The sequence below is a fragment of the Enhydra lutris genome, unplaced genomic scaffold (assembly GCF_002288905.1).
Source record: "Enhydra lutris kenyoni isolate GAN:26980312 unplaced genomic scaffold, ASM228890v2 scaffoldscaffold38, whole genome shotgun sequence".
NCBI lineage: Eukaryota > Metazoa > Chordata > Mammalia > Carnivora > Mustelidae > Enhydra > Enhydra lutris.
Genome location: NW_019154122.1, coordinates 8715242 through 8731057, shown reverse-complemented (window position 1 = coordinate 8731057; position 15816 = coordinate 8715242). Strand labels below are relative to the sequence as shown.

General features: G+C 53.9%; 1 protein-coding gene across 3 annotated transcripts in view; it reads left to right on the top strand.

The window, feature by feature from the left end:
* The first annotated feature begins 1064 nt into the window (after window positions 1–1064).
* Window positions 1065–15816, top strand: part of LOC111154594 (pleckstrin homology and RUN domain containing M2) — a 38071-nt gene continuing 23319 nt past the window's right edge. For all 3 annotated transcript variants that reach the window (XM_022514264.1, XM_022514263.1, XM_022514265.1), the window contains exon 1: window positions 1065–1157. In XM_022514264.1, coding sequence (XP_022369972.1) covers window positions 1098–1157 — 60 coding nt within the window. In that variant the 5' untranslated portion in view covers window positions 1065–1097. The remainder of the gene's footprint in view (window positions 1158–15816) is intronic.

Genomic DNA, 15816 nt, shown 5'->3' with positions numbered 1-15816 from the left:
GTTGGGGTCCCCAGGGTCAGTGGACCCATGAAGAATTGTGTATGGCTAAGAGTCAGAGTGGGTGTTGCGATTGAAGGGGGAAGTGCAGAGGGTGTGTTTTGGAGGTGGGGAGGAGCACCATGGACCTGAAATGGCCTCAAAGTTTAAGACTGGGCCGGTAGGGTAAGGAACTGAGGAGAGGGGCTGGCTTCTCTGGGCGGGTGAGGGCCAGGGCAACCAGTGAGGGCTAGAGGGCTGGGGTCTCTGGGTCCGTCGGGTCTCTATGCTGCCAAAAGCCAGGGACCCTGGGTCTCGGGGGTGAGGGGAGAGGGTGTCTGTGCATTGACGGGGGAGGGGGTCTTAGGATCCCGGGCATGGCAGGGGCCTCTGGTCCAAGGAAAGGGAAGGTACAGGTGGGCTCTGTGGGCTGAGGGGATGTCTCTGGCCGGCGGCTTCTCCAGATCCCTGGGATCTGTGGGGGCCTCCGAGGTCCCGGGCCCGAGAGGGTGGAGGGGCTCCGGGTCGCGGAGGAGCCTCGGGAGACCTGGGTCTGTAGGTTGGCAAGAGCAGGGGAAGGGGCCCAAGGTCTGCGGGGATCTGCGGGTCCCTGAGGTCGGCGGGCTGCGGGGGTCTCCGCGGCCCCCGGCCCGAGGGGCTGTGAGCCGACAAGGGCTGGGGCTCGGCGGCCCCGGCTCTGTGGGGGAGTCCGGGGTCCCCGGCCGCAGGGGCTGGGGGCTGACGGGCGCCGGGGGGCCGGGGAACCGGAGCCGGAGGTCCGACGGGTCTCCGGGCGCGGACGCCCCAGCCCGAGCGCCGGCCTTGGCGCCGCCCCGCCTGACATCAGTTCCTGCCGCCGCCGCCGCCGCCGCTGCCGCCGCCGCCGCCGCCGCGCGCACAGCCCGCGGCCTCCTCCCCGCCGGCCGCGCTCCGGAGCCGCCGGGCCGCGGCGGAGCGAGGGGCCGGGCGAGGCGAGGGCCGGGCGGCGGGCGCCGGGCCCCGCGGCCGGCACGACGGAGCCCCCGCACGGCCGGCGGCAGCGGTTGGCGGCGGCCCCGGGCCCCCGGCGCGGGAAGCGGCGGCGGCGGGGCGGCGGCGGCGGCAGCGGCGGCGCCGGCGCCATGGAGCCGCGGGAGGTGAAGGACCGGATCCTGGAGAACATCTCGCTGTCGGTGAAGAAGGTGAGCGTGGCCTGCTCCCCACGGCCGGACCCCCCCACCCCTGCCGAGCCCATCCGGCGCCCCCTACTTCTTCTTTCCCCCTCCGCGGGTCTCTCGCCGGGGCCGGGGGTGGGGGGTGTCCCTCCCGTCCCCGGGACTCGGGGACACCGCCCTTCCCCTCCGCGACCCCGGGGGCCAGGGACCGCTGCGGGGGAAGCGGGGCGGCTCACGTGAGTGCGGCGACCTCCGAGCTGTTTGTAAAGAGCAAAGTTGAGGTCAGCATCCCCGGAGCTCCCCCGGGGCTGGCGGGGGCCCTGCGTCACTCCGTGGCGCCGCGACCCGCCGGTCCCCCCACCGCGACCCAGGCTCCTCGGGGCGCGGCGGCGGGGCGTGAGCAGCCGCCGCTTCTCGGGGTTCTAGGTGACGCCGCCTCTGGCCCCGGGAAGTTCCCTGCATGGTCTTGCTCAAGGATGGCAGTTTCAGGGCTTTGACTGAGAACCCCAAGTGCCTGGGGACTGCAGTTTGGGTGGTGACCCATGGAACTTGGTGGCACACAGACACTCAGCTGTCTGGGGCTTCCTGCAGTTGACATCATTGCCCCAATTCCAGGTAGAAAAAAAAACACTGCTTATTAACAGCACGTCACTGTATGTGTGAGGAAGTCAGCTTATCTGGAAAAGGTCCAATTGTCTTTTTTCTTCTTTTAAGATTTTATTTATTTGACAGACAGATCACAGGCAGGCAGAGAGAGAGAGGGAAGCAGGCTCGTCCCAGGACCCCGAGATCATGACCCAAACAGAAGGCGGCAGCTTGACTCACTGAGCCACCTGGGCTCCCTGGTCCTATTTTCTTAAACCAAGCCGGGATTGACAGTTATTTGAGGAAGGCTGTTGAATGAAAATATTTATCACTCCCCCTGTCCCCAATTTGAGTTCCTTCTCACCTGATAGTTTTAGAAACTGGGAATGATTTAGAGGGGGAGGAAAGGGTCATCAGATAATTTTAATTCAACAAACCAACATGAAGATGATTCATTAAATCAGCTATTATATTTAAATAGCACCCCCCCCCACACACGTAAATTCCTCAAAAGCAACATAGCCTGGCAGTTTTACCTTTCATTGAGATCGATGTAGCTTAAAAGAAAAGTAGATCCAAAATGAGCTTCCTGAAATGTTCGTCTTAAAAGCACAACTAAAAGTAACATTGCAGACATGGGACAAAAGTTTTTGTTTATTTACTTTTCCTGAGCTTTGCTGATGCAATTGGGGTAGAGTTTTTGCTAACTCAAGGAGTTCAGGTTAAGCAAATGCTTTGTTTGAAAGCCATAGACCTTGGGGCACGGGGTGGCTCAGTGGGTTAAAGCCTCTGCCTCCGGCTCAGGTCATGGTCTCAGGGTCCGCCTTGGGCTCTCTGCTCAGCAGGGAGCCTGCTTCCCGCCTCACCCCTACCCCTGCTTGCCTTTCTGCCTACTTGTGATCTCTGCCAAATAAGTAAATAAAATCTTAAAAAAAAAAAAAGCGATAGATCTTTCATAACGGAAGAGAAAGGAAGACTGCTGACACTTCTAATCTAATCTGGGCTGATAATGGCTTCAGGTGCGCCAAGTGTTTTGTCTCTGGATTTCCAACAAATAAATGGGGGAAAGTTCTGGTAGATAGGGGGTAGACATGGACACTGTCATTTTTGTAAGCATGAATCTTTTCAAAACAGAGATTCACGCTGTAGATCAGGCTGCCATTTAGGGAGGAGTTGAGAGTGCTTGTCAAGATTCTTGTAATCGTGCGCGTCAGATAAGCAGGTTTTATTGAGCTGTGATGCACTCTTGAAGACACAAGTGCCACAGGAGCAACCGGGAACCCATCCCCAGGTGCATCACAACCAAAGGCATGACTCTAGCTTCACGGTTAAGAACATGGATTCTGGAGCGTGGCTGCATGTCCTGCCGGTCAGCAGCCCTTTAACCTTAGGTAGGTTCCTTAACCTCTCCATGCCTCATTTTTCTCATCTATAAAAGCAGGGATAAAATCAAGGCTGTGCAAATTTAACGAGAGCGTATATACAATGTTGAGCAGGGCGCTTGACCCAGCCTTAGTTAAGTTGTCTGAGTCTGTTCCAGATGCTGTAACGAGCTCCCAAGGACTGAGTGGCTTGTAAACAGCAGGTGTTCACTGGCGGGTCTGAATTCTGGAAGTCTGCAAATAGGGGGCCGGCGTGGTTGGGTTCTGATGAGGGCCCTCTTCCCTCTGCGGACTGCTTACTTCCCCTGCGACCACACCTGGGGGAAGCAGAGGGGACCGCTCCTGCTGTCTTTGATTAGGGCATTAATCCCTAGCGTGAGGGCTCCACCCCCCCGTGACCTCAGCACCTCCAAAAGGCCCCGCCTCCTAATACCATCACCCTAGGGTAGGATTTCCGCCTACGCATTTGGAGGGGAGGGACACAGACATTCAGTCCACAGCACAAGCCCTAGCTTTTTCTGTTTGTGGGAGAGCCAGTTCCTTTCTTCTACAAGGTTCTGAAGATGGCTAAGTGCCTTACCACCTAAGGACTGTTACACAACATCATTTGGACTTGGTACCCTCTTTCTTTGTGTGCTGTGTTTCAGGGAACTGTTTTGTATTCTTGCATCATGAAAGGCATTTGGTTTTCTGAACCAGAGTGTCTGCTCCTAAGACCAATGGGATGGTCTTCGGCCAAGGGCGGTGAGGGCTGGCGGCCTTGGGGTCACATTTGTCCTTGAACACCAGTCTCACCGAAACTTGTTATTTAGCTCCTGGATAGTGCTTTGTCTTTTTTTCTTTCATTCGCCCTGCTGCTAGTAAAGTGGTCTTGCCCATCCTTTTAGAAGGTTGGGCAGAAAATGAGATGATGTTTCTGCAAAAAAAAGATCCATTGTGTATTACTATATTTGCCAAGGGTATTTTAAAGATGTATTTATTTTTAGAGAGCGAGAGAGAGCAGGGGGAGGGGCAGCAGGAAAGGAGAGAGAATCTCAAGCAGGTCCCACGCCCAGTTCAGAGCCCCATGTGGGGCTTGATCCCATGACCCTGACCCTGAGAGCATGACTTGAGCCCAAACCAAGAGTCAGGCACGTAACCGACTGAGCCACCCAGGTGCCCAGGCAAAGGGTATTTTAGAACTTTTTATTGAACAAGAACATACCTATAGAAAATAGAATGTATTTACACTAAGTGTACAGCTGAATGAGTTCTCGAGAACCAGGTGAACATATGCACACGTCCAGCACCCAGATCGAGAAACAGAACATCACCGTCACCCAAAAGCCTCCCTTGTCCCCCTCCCAGGAAACACACCCCCAGGTGTAGCCGCTCTCCCCAAGGAATCTTGTTGAGTTCAGTCATTTTCACAGGTTTTGTGATAAGGAGCAGGGGCTCGAACCCAGGAGAGGTGACAGGGCTCTTAGCCCGCCGGTGCCCAGGGGAACCTGTGTTTTGATATGGAGGCAGGGTTCAGGGGGTTAGAGAGAATTGGAGAGTTTAATAGTACAGTTGAATGAAAAGCCGGTTCCATAGGTTCTGGAAAGGGAGAGGAGGCAGAAACATCCTAGGTGCAGATAACGAAGCCTGCGGTTGCCGACTTGTTAACAGTGCAGGGAGCTGTCTGAGCCGAAGACCGTGCTGGCATTTTGAACCCGCATATGGTTCTGCTAAACAGTCTTCTCCAGGGGAGGGAAGGCAATGGTTTTTTAAGATTTTATTTATTTATTTGACAGAAAGAAAGAGCGCGCATGCGAGCACAAGCAGGGCCAGAGGCAGAGGGCGAAGGAGACTCCCCATTGAGCAGGGAGCCCCAGGCGGGGCTCGATCCCGGAACCCCGGGATCATGACCTGAGCCGAAGGCAGACACTTAACCAACTGAGCCACCCAGGCGCCCCACGGCAGTGGTTTTTACGAGAGTTCTGTTTTGTTTTGGAGGAGCGTGTTGGATGCATACACGCGGAGTATGAGTAAGAAGCAGCCTCTGTCCCCCAGCGGTTTGTGTGATGGTTGGAGGGAGAATTTTAAAAATCCGTAGAGCAGGATGCCTGGGTGGCTCAGTCAGTTAAGCATCTGCCTTTGGCTCAGGTCATGATCTCAGGGTCCTGGGATCGAGCCCGGCATGCATCGGGCTCCCTGCTCAGCCAGGAGTCTGCTTCTCCCTCTCCCTCTCTTCTGTGTGCAAGTGCCCTCTCTCTCCCTCTCCCTCTCTCTCTCTCAAATAGATAAATAAAAAATATATATATTTTAATTGCTAGAGTGGGGCGCCTGGGTGGCTCAGTCATTAAGCGTCTGCCTTCAGCTCAGGTCATGATCCCAGGGTCTTGGGATCAAGCCTATATTGGGCTCCCAGCTCAGTGGGAAGCCTGCTTCTCCCTCTGCTTCTCGCTCTGCTTCTCCCTCTGCTTGTGTTCCCTCTCTGTCTCTCTTTCTCTGTCAAATAAATAAATAAAATCTAAACAAAAAATCACTAGAGCAAGGAGAAACCCCCAGAGAAGGAGGGCTTATCTGAATCTTGACAGATTGGTTTCTACCGAGAAAGAGCAGAAGCAGCCTTTGAGGATAGAAAGACTGGCGGAAACATCCCCGAGGACGTGGGGACATCGGGTGGTCTTCTGAGGAGACAGACCAATCTTAAGCGAGCCCCGGGCTCTGCTGGACGTAGCTGGACAGCGCATTGCGTGGAGGCTGTAGAGTGTAGTGGACGCATGCGCAGGTTCCCCAGGGGCACAGACCTGAGTCTGGCCTTGAATTCTGGCTATATCACTGGCCTTTCTGACCCTGGCAAATGGCTGCGCCTCCATCAGCCTCCGCCCACAGAACTTACTGGTAGTGTTGTCATGAGAACGGAATCTCAGGACATAACACACTCAGAGCACTTCGCACAGTGCGGGGCTCATGGCCGGGCCTGACGGAGACCCCAGCTACCGCCAGGCCAGCGCCTGTGTGGGCCCTGCCGTCAAAACCTCAGATGGTTTCTTCAGGCTCAGGCTTTGCCTGGTGGTTTTCAGCCCACTTGGTCTCTGTTGCAGCTTCTCGGTGCTGCTCTTGTAGTTCAAACGCAGCCACAGACCGTCTACCCACACGGGAGAGCGGCTACGCTCCCCCAAGCCCTTATGGACAAGAGCGGGCTGCCTTCCGCAGGCTGTGCTGTGGATGTGTGCCCGAGAGCGTGCCTAAAAAGTCCTCACTGGGGCGCGGGGCGGCCCAGTTGGTTAACCAACCCCCTTCGGCTCAGGTCATGATCCCAGGATCCTGGGTTCAAGCTCCGCATCAGGCTCCCTGCTTCATGGGCGCCTGCTTCTGCCTCTGCCTCTGCCTGCTGCTCCCCCTGCTTGTGCTCTTTCTCTCTGTCAAATAAATAAATAAAATCTTAAAACACACACACACACACACACACACACACACACACACACAGCAGAAAAATCCTCATGAGCATAGGCTACGGGTCACCTTCCAAGCAGTGAGACGGGCCTGTAGGTAATCAAATCTCTGTGGCAGCTGTGTTTGTGATCCTGTCAGGCTTGTGGAATGAATATGGACATTGGTAAATCCCATCACAAGTCCTTGTGTTTTGTTTTTCAAAAGTATTTACTGAGGGCTGCCCCCTCCCCATCTGTTCTCAGGGTCCTAGGCCCTAGAAGAGCGGGGGTAGCGGTGAGCAAGGCCGATCAGATCCCTGCCCTCGAGCAACGGATATTTCAGGGAGAGACACAGTGATGAGTTCGTAGACACACCATGCAAAGATGATTTCAGATCCTGGTTGGTGGTATGAAGGCACTATAATGGCAGGGGTAGAGAATTGGCAGGGGAGTCTGCTGTATGGAGGAGGTGACCAGAGGTGACCAACCTAAGGAGGTGAGGTGGCATCCAATAAAGGACACTGACTAGGGTAAGAGAATGAGACAGTGTTCTAAGAAAATGAGTACTTGTGAGGAGCCTGGGGGGCTCTGTCATTAAGCATCTGCCTTTGGGTTGGGTCCTAATCTCAGGGTCCTGGGATCAAGCCCCACATCAGGCTCCCTGCTCAGCGGGGAGTCTGCTTCTCCCTCTCCCTCTGCCTGCTGCTCCCCCTTCTCATGCTCATGCTCTCTCTGTGTCAGATAAATCTTTTTTTTTTTAAAAAACGAGTAGTTGTTTTTAAAAGCACACAAAGAGGGGTACCTGGGTGGCTCAGTTAGTTAGGCATCTACCTTCAGCTTGGGTCATGATCCCAGGGTGCTGGGATCGAGCCCCGCATCGGTCCCCCTTGCTCGTTGGGAGGCCTGCTTCTCCCTCTCCCACTCCCCCTGCTTGTGTTCCTTCTCTCGCCGTGTCTCTGTCAAATAAATAAAATCTTTTAATAAATAAAATAAATAAACAAAAGCACACAAAGAGCTCAGAAATGTGTAAAATAAAAAGTAAGCAACCTCTGCTTTCTGTCTCCTCAGCTCTGGTTTGGCTCTCCCTAAATAAGGCAAATATGTGGATTTTTTTTTTTAAGGTTTTATTTTTTTGAGAAAGGGAGAGCTCATGAGTGGGGGAGGGGCAGAGGGACAAGCAGACCCCCACCAAGTGGGGAGCCTGACAGTAGGGCTCCATCCAGGACCCTGAGATCATGACCTGAGCTGAAGGCAGAAGCTTTGTAGACTGAGCCTTCCAGGCGCCCCTGGGTTTTAGTAAAGTAGCCATCCAGGGAACGAATGTTCGTAGGTCAGGAGACCTTCCCCTCACCCGGGTCTCCTGCCCAGCACACACGTGCTGCCCCACCAGCTCAGGCCCCGAGTGAAATTCTGTTTCCAGCCGGGCTCCCCCCCAAGCTGGGTCTCCTGGTCAGGCTCTGCTCACGCTGGAGAAGAAGCCGCAGCTGTGTTGTTCCACTGGGCCTATGAGTGTGGCCAAAGAGGCTGGCAGGGGTGGTGGGCTCCCCCCACCATTTTCCCATCCCTCAGATAGCTCAGGTTGGAGAGCTTGTTGCAAATTAACGAGGTCCTTGTGTTTCTGTATATGTGGGAAATATATTGACCATTGGGTTTCAATCAATAGTTTTGTGCTCTCTGGCTTCATAGAAAAACTCTTAAGAGTTTAAAAGTCTGAAGAGCTCTGAAAATCCCCAGTGACCTGAGTCACTGGGGCAGAGCTCTAGAGAAAACACCTGCACACGCAGTAGTAAGGGTCAGGTTGGCTTCTCCTCGCTCCCTCTCCCCCTGCCTGTGTCCTAATGTTGGCACTAACTGTTCTGTGCTCCTTTCCTCTCTCACAGAATAGAGCCTTTCCAGTGAGGGACCTGAAGGCTCCCCGCAGGGAAGCACGGGAACGTGTGCCCGACCCCATGAGTGATCCCGCCCAGGCCCAGCGTGGGATAATAAGCGGTCTCTGTCTTTTCCAAGGCCTGCCCATTCAGTTTGAGGACATGGTTTTCCTTTTACAAAATGCTTCTCTAACATTAGGTTTCTGTTTGAAGCCTTGTGACACTGTGGGTCCGTCCATCCCATCGCACAACACCCTGGGCCCTCTCTTTACGGAAGCTGGAGGGGCCCTTTGGTCCGAGGAACGCAGTGGGTTTCTGCTCCCAGGTGGCCTGGCTGAGAAACCGAGCAGCAGGTGTCTGAGCTTGGGGCCTGCAGTGCGGGGGGAGCGACCACACGAGGCAGCAGGGCCAGTTGGTTTGGGTGAACTTTCCTTTCCAGCTCTGTCCTTATGGCTGCTCGCTTAAGGTGGGAACATTCTAGAACTTCCCTTTGAGGCAGGAGAATAAGGACAGGGGAGAGTGCCTTTGGCTGGAGCTGGAAGTTCAAGTCATTGTTCTGTTGGTCACCGTGACGTCCAGGGTCCTGAAAGCACGTCCTCCATCTTACTTGCACAGCAGCTGGCCCTGCCACACAACCATGGTCCCCGTTTTATGTATTGGCAGCCCATCGTTTCCCCCTTTCCTTGAATGCTTCACAAGCATTATAGAAATACATAAGGAAGGGGACGCCTGGCTGGCTCAGTCGATTAAGTGTCTGACTCTCGATTTCGGCTCAGGGCATGATTTCAGGGTTGTGAGATAGAGCCCTGCATCAGGCTCTGCACTACGTGAGGAGCCTGCTTGAGATTCTCTCCCTCCCTCTGCCCCTCCTCAGTGCTTGTGCGTGTGTGCACACATGCATGCTTTCTCTCAAAAAACAACCCCCCAAAACATCAGGAAGTATTAGGGGCACCTGGGTGGCTCAGTCACAGGAGATGCAGCTCTTGACCTTAGGGTGATGAGCTCGATCCCCACACTGGGTGTAGAGATCACCGAAATAAGGGATGGGCAGAGGGAGGGAGGAAGGAAAGGAAGGAAGGAAAGAAGCAAGAAGGAAGGAAGGAAGGAAGCAAGAAGGAAGAAGGAAGGAAGGGTTCTAGAATCAGCTCTCCTCCCTGGATAACTGCGCTTAAGAGTTGGGATTAAGAGATTCCAAGAAACCTGGTGATATTTGAGAACAAGGAAGGGACTAGTGTAACCTTGAAATCCAGAAAAATCTCCAAAGTTAATTTTAGTATGTAGTCAACCTCTGTTCACACTTTGTCCCTAGGTTCTTTATTTTGGGTGTCACAGACCACTGCGACATGAAATGGCCAAGTACAAGAGAGGTAGCAGGGTAGTAGCACCAGACGAATCCCTGCGTTGAGTTTCTTCAGCCCCTGCTGGTTACGCACATTTCCTGAGCCCGGCTTGCGGCACACTCGGGCTAGGCCATGAGCCCAATCTAATACCGGCGTGGAATGAGGTTTAGAGAGGGAACTTGCCCCAGATTCTGATGCCCGTAAGGGGCAGAGCTGGATTTGCCCCACATTTCTAGCTGTTGCTCTTCCCATTACTCTGGGCCTTTTCCATCCCCATGATGTGTGTCTTGAAATTACAACAGATAATCCATCCTCTCGGGTCAGTTGTGTAGGCCAGGCCTCCTTAAAACCGTGTGTTCATTGAACAGCTGTTGGCTGAGCGACACTCCTCCAGTCACTGGGAACCAGCAGTGAACAGGACCCACCGAGCCCCCACCCCCTGGGGCTGGCACTTGAGAATAGAAGACAGTCAGCGACCCACAGTGGGTTAGGTGTCTACGCAGCTGTCCCCCATGTCCGTTAATGGCCAGTATGAGTGTGTAACCCATGGAGTTGTTGTCATGCTTCCTGACCCCGTACTTACATTGTTAACCTCTGACTGTGTCGCACAGACCATGGGTGGAAGCAGGGGTCCCCCCAGTGTCCTCAAAACCCAACATTTTGATTTAGACTGTGACCTGATGACATTTTCTGGGGCAACAAAATGGCCGTCGGGTGAGGGGCGCGTTGGAGAGGTCATGTTGCAGGTACAGCTGAGGAGAGGGGAAGTGAAAGCTGAAGGCAAAACCAGTGAGGCTCCCGGGCTTTAAAAGACTGAGAAACAGTCTTCGAAAAACTCCCTTCCTCTTCCTGTCAGGGCCACACATGTCACGGAACACGGCCCCCGACACAACAGGGCCTGCCTCTGTCCCAGGGGCCAAAGTGCGGCATAGAGTGTGGGCCATGTCCTCCCGGGCCATTGGCTGGCTTCTAGGGCTGTGGTGTTTGCCCAGCCACCTCTCAGCAGAGACGCCTGCCACTTTCGTCCCCACTTTGAAAGGGTCCCCACTCTCAGTCCCGCCATGAGAGGGTGAGCCCCCTACTGCGTTCGGAAGCAGGACAGTTGCAGTACCTTGTGGCTGGGACACTCCTTCTCCAGGAAGGGGAGGCACTTTACTACTCTTGGAAACCACAGTCCATCAAATTACCCCCACGATCCGTGCCCAGCTAGGCCTGTCCCCTTCTGCTCTCACTGTTCCAACACCCCAAAGAAAGCACACACACAAAAGATGAAATCCGTGGATAATTCAAGTACCTGCTTTTTTTAGCCTTTTCTCCCCGCACCCCCTTTCCTGCCCATATCTTTCTGCAGAGCTGCCAAAAAAGCAGAGAGCTTGCCGACTCTCCGGCAAAGGGGCCGCCGGTGAGTTAGCGATTTGGGCAGTGGGAAAGAAAGCCCTTCTAATTGGGTGTATTTAGTTGCAAATAAATGGTTAAGAAGCATTGATTTCACTCCTTTTGCTTACAAAGCCGTGCAGGCTTCTGGTAAACAAACAGCACACCCCGCATGGTGACTCAGATGGGGCCAGTCAGCCCCAGGATGCCACCCAGCCTGGGCACGAGCGTCTCTGGGGCAGAGGAGCTGACAGATGGACAGGGTTTTTCATGCCTCCCAAGAAACCAGGCCGAACATTTCTGAGCTGCAGTGTCTCTGGTTCTTACGTAGCAGTGATTTCTGGTTCCATAAGGTACCGTAATTGTCATTGGGAATGCAGTGCTCTTCGGGCTAAGGTGGGGTGGGGTCTCAGCTTAGGGATTTTAAAATTAGGACAGTTAAGGGGCGCCTGGGTGGCTCAGTGGGTTAAAGCCTCTGCCTTCGGCTCAGGTCATGATCCCAGGGTCCTGGGATCGAGCCCCACATCGGGCTCTCTGCTCAGCGGGGAGCCTGCTTCCCTTCCTCCCTCTCTGCCGACTTGTGATCTCCATCAAATAAATAAATAAAAAATCTTAAAAAAAATAAATAAAATAAAATAAGGACAGTTAAGTCATGGGGCGCCTGAGGGACTCCGTTGGTTGAGCTTCTCGATCTCAGCTTGGGTCTTGATCTCAGGATCATAATTTCAACCCCCATGTTGGGCTCCACACTGGGTGTGGAGCCTGCTTTAAGAAATAATGAAATAAAATAAAGTTAGGAGAGAGTCAGAAACATTGCAGGTGCCCCGGGTTGCTGGAGCAGCGGACACCCAGTGGGCCAAAACCTCTGTCGACACGCTCATGTTGTCTAGGAAGGAGGCAACGAGGGTGTTCTTGCCCTTGTCCCCAAACCCCAGCTCTCCTTCTGCAGAGCCCTGGAAATGGCCCAAGGCCCTTGTCAGTAAGACTTGGGGATGAGCACTTCCCAGACGGTTACAGCAGGCACCCCTGACGATTACCTGACCCTCGGCGGGGATGGAAGCAGAAGGAGCTCCAAGAACAGCTCCTTCCGGGCCAAGATGATGCTTAGAAGGCACAAGGACCACCACACGGAGCCAGGAGAGGCAGGAAGCACCTTCACCTCCCTGGGCCCTGTTCTCCCGCCGGCAAAGAAAGGATCAGATCATTTTTCTGATCTTCAGCACATTCAGTAGCCCGACTTACTTTCTTTTTTTCTTTTTTTTAATTTTAATTTTTTTAAAAATTTATTGATTTATGTATTCGACACAGAGAGCGAGCAAGCATAAGCAGCAGGTAGTGGCGGGCAGAGGCAGAAGCAGGCTCCCCTTTGAGCAAGGAGCTCGGCACAGGACTCGATCCCAGGACCCTGGGATCATGACCTGACCCAAAGGCAGATACTTAACTGACTGAGCCCCCCGGGTTCCCCCTTTCTTTTTGCTTTTTTAGTCAAACTTGCATTCACTGTTAGCCTCACTCTGACTCCCCCCAACAATGGGGGGCACCCCCAGGAAACTCTGCTTTATACCCAGGTGATTTCTAGGAGTTTTTCTGCTCCTAGATTCTGGAATCCTTCCACCCGGCCAGTCCCAGCCTTGTCTTGATTCCAGCGGAGCCTCTCTGCAGACATGCTCTTGGCCCAGGCCTTCTAGTCCTTGGATCAGACATTATTATTTTTAAGAAGTTTTGCTAAGACCTAAGACTTAGGTTTGTTTGTTTACTTGTTTATTTTGGGGGCTATGGACGGTAAGCACGGGCCTTCTCAAATCCACAAGTCTGTGCCAGAAGCCAGTGCAGATTGCTAGCGCAGGGTCCCGGTGGGGACCTGTGATGCTGGGCTCCCTGGGGGGATCTGGGTAGTTCTGACCACACCGACCCCTTTCCAGCGGTCTGTGCTATGGATGAGCCGTGGTGGGGTCCCCTCCCAGGGGAGTTCAGGAATCAGGATTTAGGGCCATCCCAACCCCAAAGCTAAGGCGATAAATGGTTGCACATAGCTTGACCTCTGCCTCTGCTCCGAGTTTCCGCTTTGGAACGAAGAGTGAATGTCCGTGAGGCCCCCAGGGCCAGTCTGATCCTGCAGGACTCACTGTGACTAGAATTCCAAAGGCCAGGCAGGCAGGGTCCCCTCGTTTTCTGTAAGGCTCTTCCCTCCCCGAGAGCGCACCGGCAGCGGCAGCAGCTGGGGAGAGAGAGGCAGCCGGAAGGTTCCGGGGCCCTGCGGGGTCTTGTAGCTCAGGGTGGCTCTGAGTGCGAGTTCAGCTCCTGAATCCAGGGCCATTGTGGATTTCATTTCTAAAAGAGGTGATTTGAGGACAGGTGGCAGTCCCCCTCTTTGTTCCGTGGGGTTTCCCTGCCTTTGGATTTCCCCCTCCCGGACATGGAGTGCGAGGCTGTTCTAAACATCCTGGTCTAAATATACTTGGTCTCCAAGGAGCCCCCAGGGCTGCTGCTGTCGCCCCGGGAGCAGGGCGGCCGGCCGGGGTAGGAGGGGCCGGTCTCTCCCGCCTGAGCCGTGTGCACGCTCTGTGCTAAGCTGGGAGGGAGCCCGCAGCGGTCGGGCAGTTCACTGTGTCTGTCCTACCCTGTGGACCCCCTTACCATTGTCGGGGCAGGCATGTTTATCCTGCTTTGTAAATACAGGGGTGGGGACCCTCCTGCAGTCCTCCCCCTGCCCCGCCCAGTGCAGCCTGTGAGCAGGTAGCTGCTAGAGTCTGGACCTCCCGTCTCTCTGCTGGGCAGCATCACGGCGCCCTTGGGGTTGACTGACCAGGGAGAGAGAAGGAAGGACCCCTGTGACCGTCTTTATTTTCCTCGGGCCATTTATAATGTTTCATAGCCATCTTTGAGTTAACCTATCAGGGACCAGTTCTGGAAGGCTTTCTCGGGACCAGCCTCAGAAATAGAAAACGTCTCTCGGTTATGGGTGCATAAGAGAGAGAGAAGACGCAGAAGGCCGGCTGCAGCTCAGAGCAGAGCATGGGACTAACCCTAATTAAAATGTCCTGAGTCAGGCATTTCTTGGCTTGCTGGAGTGTGCCACCCACATTTCCCAGCAGTCACGGGGGCTGGCACGGCCTCGTGATGGCCGGTCTTCCCAGGGTGCTCAGCCTGCCCGCCGTCCCCCAGCTTTGAGAGAGTGGGTGGGCTGAGCCCAGCACTTCCCTGTGCTGGTGCCTGGGTGCACCCCAAGAATCAGGAGCGGGGAAAGGCAAGCAGCTTAGCCGATCTGGGGTGTGGTCTGGCAACATGCCTGACTTAGAGGACTTTAGGGAGACTGTGGCTTTAAAAAAATTACTCTAAATCTTAATCCCTCTCTTCATTCTCAGCTGACCTTGCTTATTTTTATTTTTTTTATTTTTTTAATTTAAATTTTAGTTAACATACAGGGCAATATTGGTTTCAGGAGTAGAATTCAGTGATTCATCACTTACGTACAACACACAGTGGTCATCACAACCCCCTTCAGCCGTCTAGCTCCTCCCCCACCCGCCTCCCTCCAGCAACCCTAAGTTTGTTCTCTATCGTTAAGGACCTTGCTTATTTTAAAATTTCCTTCTTATGGGAACAGTTCATCCTGCCACCTTCGAGCACACCAGCCCACCTGCATCTGGGTTCCCATCCCTGCCACCCTCCCCTGGGGCAGTGGCTGCTATCCTGTCTTTCCTGTTGGAGGACGCCTCTCCTGCACTCCACTCCCATTTTCTTGCCACTCTTCACAAGACTGGTCAAAGGAGTTTTCTGTATTAATGTCTCCTCCCCTCCCTCCTTCCATCCTTTCTTGTCCTCCCCTCTTTCTTTCCTCCAACTAATAGTAGGCAGTAAGGTGAGCTGAAGTCTCTCCACAGCTCAACTGTACCCCTCTGTTACTTTTTTTTAAAGATTTTATTTATTTACTTGACAGACAGAGATCACAAGTAGGCAGAGAGGCAGGCAGAGAGAGAGGAGGAAGCAGGCTCCCTGCCGAGCAGAGAGCTCGATATGGGGCTCGATCCCAGAACCCTGGAATCATGACCTGAGCCGAAGGCAGAGGCTTTAACCCACTGAGCCACCCAGGCGCCCCCCCTCTGTTATTTTTGAAGCGGATCCCACACATCCATAAATTTTTCTGTAAACATTGCTCAAAGGTGAAGATTCTTTTCTCACATAACCTAATACCACTATCACACCTTAAAATTTTTAAAAATTTATTTATTTTAGAGAGCATGCACGTGCAAGCAATGGAAGGAGCAGAGGGGGATGGAGAGGGAGGGGGAAAGGATCCCGAGCAGAGTCTGCCCTGAGCGTGGGACTCAGTGTCACCACCCTCAGATCATGACCCTGGGCAAAACCAAGAGTCAGACGCTCAACCTACTGGAGCCACCCAGGCGCCCCATTCACATTGCTCGGGGTTCCCAGCACCTCCCTTTTCATGGGACTATGACCCCGATGAAGGGATCATTCCTGGGGCATCTGTCTGGATCAGTTGAAGGAGCATGGGACTCTTGATCTCAGGGTTGTGAGTTCAAGCCCCATGGTGGGTGTGGAGATTACTTAAGAATTTTTTAAAAAACGAAAGTCTTAAAAAAAAAAAAAAAAAAGACCATTCCCTCCCTTGGGAAGCTTTCTTCACTTGGCTTCTAGAGCGCACACAGTCCAGATTTTCTACCCGCCTCTTGGCTGTACCTTCCCAGTCTAAAGCAGTGATCCTCAGGCCAGGC